Source organism: Octopus bimaculoides, chromosome 23 (genome assembly GCF_001194135.2).
Source record: "Octopus bimaculoides isolate UCB-OBI-ISO-001 chromosome 23, ASM119413v2, whole genome shotgun sequence".
NCBI classification, from domain to species: Eukaryota; Metazoa; Mollusca; class Cephalopoda; order Octopoda; family Octopodidae; genus Octopus; species Octopus bimaculoides.
The window spans coordinates 31,443,172-31,446,212 of record NC_069003.1 but is presented as its reverse complement, the minus strand read 5'-3'; the positions used below and the strand labels follow the sequence as shown (position 1 = coordinate 31,446,212).

General features: G+C 36.6%; 1 protein-coding gene across 1 annotated transcript in view; it reads right to left on the bottom strand.

The window, feature by feature from the left end:
* Positions 1-1,837: 1,837 nt before the first annotated feature.
* The window catches only part of LOC106870407 (venom phosphodiesterase 2), a 93,319-nt gene continuing 92,115 nt past the window's right edge, over positions 1,838-3,041 (bottom strand). Inside the window, exons 27-28 of the mRNA XM_052976061.1 lie at positions 2,704-2,812; positions 1,838-1,992 (exon numbers count right to left, since the gene is read on the bottom strand). Coding sequence (XP_052832021.1) covers positions 1,916-1,992; positions 2,704-2,812 — 186 coding nt within the window. The 3' untranslated portion in view covers positions 1,838-1,915. The remainder of the gene's footprint in view (positions 1,993-2,703; positions 2,813-3,041) is intronic.

Sequence of the window (3,041 nt, the reverse complement as noted above, 5' to 3'; positions counted from 1 at the left end):
TACTTATTCTATTGGTTTCTTTTTGCTGAACTGCTAAGTTCCCGGGACGTAAACACACCAACACCAATTGTGAAGCAGTAATGTGAGAACGAACACAGACACAAAGACATGTACACACACACACACACACACACACACACACACACACACACCAAATCAACATTTATTTCCAATGTTCTGTGACAATGTGTCTGGCCACAAGGAAATATCACTTTGATTGGAAACAGTTGAAGGTTGGCAACAGGAAAAGCATCAGACTGTAGAAAAATTATCTGCCTCAACTATGCAGAGAAAAGTTGAATTAAAACAATGAGGAAGATAATGATGTTGGTGATGATGATGATGATGATGATGATGATTGCTATTCTTGTAGAAACATGTACAAATCGCTCAGATATGTTCAGGAAATTCTCAGAAGGCGAAAATAAAAATTTCTATTCATATTGATATTTCTAACACTGGATATATAAAAGCAAAAGTGAAGTTAATGTGTGACTTGGTTATAGAAAGAGATAAAGAAAAATGACAAACAGTAAACTACTACTACCACTACTACTACAACAACTACTACTACTACTACTACTACTACTACTACTACTACTACTACTACTACTACTGTTGCTGCTGCTGCTACTACTACTACTACTGTTGCTGCTGCTGCTGCTACCACCACCACCACCACCACTACCGCCGCTGCCTCCGCTGCCTCCGCCGCCACAACCACCACCACCATCACCACCACCACCATAGTCTTTCACCTCGTCTTCATTGCCATCATTATTGCCATGGTTGTCATGGGTGGTTCACCACATTCATGATGGCAGGAGTGACAAGCATGTGTGTGTCACACTCATAATAGCAAAAGTGGCAAGACTCTGCGTGTGTGTGTGTGTGTGTGCGTGCGTGTGTGTTTGTGTATGTGTGTGTGTGTGTGTGTGTGTGTATGTGTGTGCGTGTGCGTGTGTGTGTGTGTGTGTATATGTGTGTGTGTGTGTGTGAGTCAGATAAAACGAATACCACAAATTTATCAGTTTTCTCACTGACGTTTACATCTTTCACTGATATATATCAATCAATGAAAGATACAACACACACACACATACACACACGTACACATACACACACGTACACATACACACGCACATGCACGTACTCACACACACATATATACATCCACATGTACGTACACAAATAGCCAAGCACAGAGAGAAATTGAGCGCAAGGAAAATCAAACAAATATGATAAGGAAAACACACAAAAAAGGGCGCAAATATGACAATAAAAAATAAATTGCAACCAATTTAGCAGTAAAATGAATGATGGAAGAAGATGAATGGATGAAAGAAGTTTTAGCAACTTTTATTATCTAAAAGTTTGACCCAGACATGACTATCTAACAGGGAACTACAGAAAAGCAAAAGGAAGTTCTTTTTGTAGAATGATGATGGATATGAAATGGTTTAGTAGCTGTGTGATAGAGAGAGATAGTGGAATGTGACATTGGCTTCTGTATAGCCTTAACCTTTTCACAGTTAAACCTGCTATATCTGGTCCAGATATTCTGTTTTATATTCAAACTGGTCAGATCTCACCTTTCACACCTATCCTATGATGTCATTTTAAAAATAAAAACAATCACTTCATCGAAATGTCAAAGCTATAAGATAATGAGTGGTTAATTGAAAACAATGTGAATAAATAAGCATTACATCTGACAGAGTAATCTGAATGCTAAAGGGTTAATCTAGTTGTAGTTTTAGATCGTGTTTGTTGCTGACACTCATGTTGACAAATCTTATCAATTAATAGCTGATTGCTGGAAAGTGGCTTACCTGAAGTGATGCTTGGCTTCATTCACCTTCTGGTACCAATATGCTCTTTTCTCTCAGACCTGAACTGTTCTTTTCTCTCAGAGTTAGCTAGTACTATGTTTGGCTAATTTACTATTGTTGGTTTGGTATGGTATATTGGTACTTATCGGTGTAAGCAAGACTGTGTGTTAAACCATAATGAAAAGGAGCGACTAAACATAATTGCATATTTTAACAGTATGATTTATTGCACAAGAGAGCAATTGAACATAAACTTCTAATAGCTGTTGGTAGAGAAAGTAGTAATTGGAATAGAGCTTAGTAATGACTAATTATGTTTGAAATGGCAAGAAGAGTTGGGTTGCAAATATGAAGAAAAATTCCTTTACATTTCTAAGGAAAAGAACTATGTTGCTGGGCAAAAGATGATATGTGTGTTCTCTGGTGATTCTCACATGTCTCTGTGACTTCTGGTTTGCCTGGCAAAAGATGGGGTATCTGTTTTCCAGAAATCTCTCTTAAATCTCTGCTGTTTGTTCTTGGCATGCAACTACTTATAACCAGAGAAAGTTCATGAATCTCAAGGTTGAGTAAAAATATACCAAATCTTTCTCTTTCCACATACAGATATATGAATATAAATTCAAAAAAGCATAATAGTCTTTTACAAGAATTTCATCAGGAAGCCAGTGTGTAAAAAAATTCATAAGGGAAATTTCTATTCCCAAGAATATAATTATTCATTTATATTTATATAAGGGGCATTACTACAGAATAATGCCACACACTGGACTTCCCAAAATAAACACATTTAGTACCGATATATGAATATATGTATGTGTGTGAGTGTGTGCTTTTGTAAAGGTATACATAGAAAAGAACAGCTACTTACCGTGGTCAGATACAATAACTAAATTGATACAGTTTTCGAGATGTCGTTCTTTGATACCATTCATCAACTGGTTGATTGCATCATCGATCAAGTTGAGTTGGTCTTCGATCTACATTTAAGAGGAAGAAGGACATCAAAAGTTTTGATACACGGAAGATCAAAGTGGTGCCAATCTGATTTTTATTAAACTTAAGGCAATTAACTTTAGCAGCAAGGGGTTAAAATGGCTCACTACAAAGATACACTGGTGTGTGTGTGTGTGTGTGTATGTGTGTGCATTAATGTGTATGTATGAATATATATACATATATATGTGTATATGTGTGTGTGTGTATATA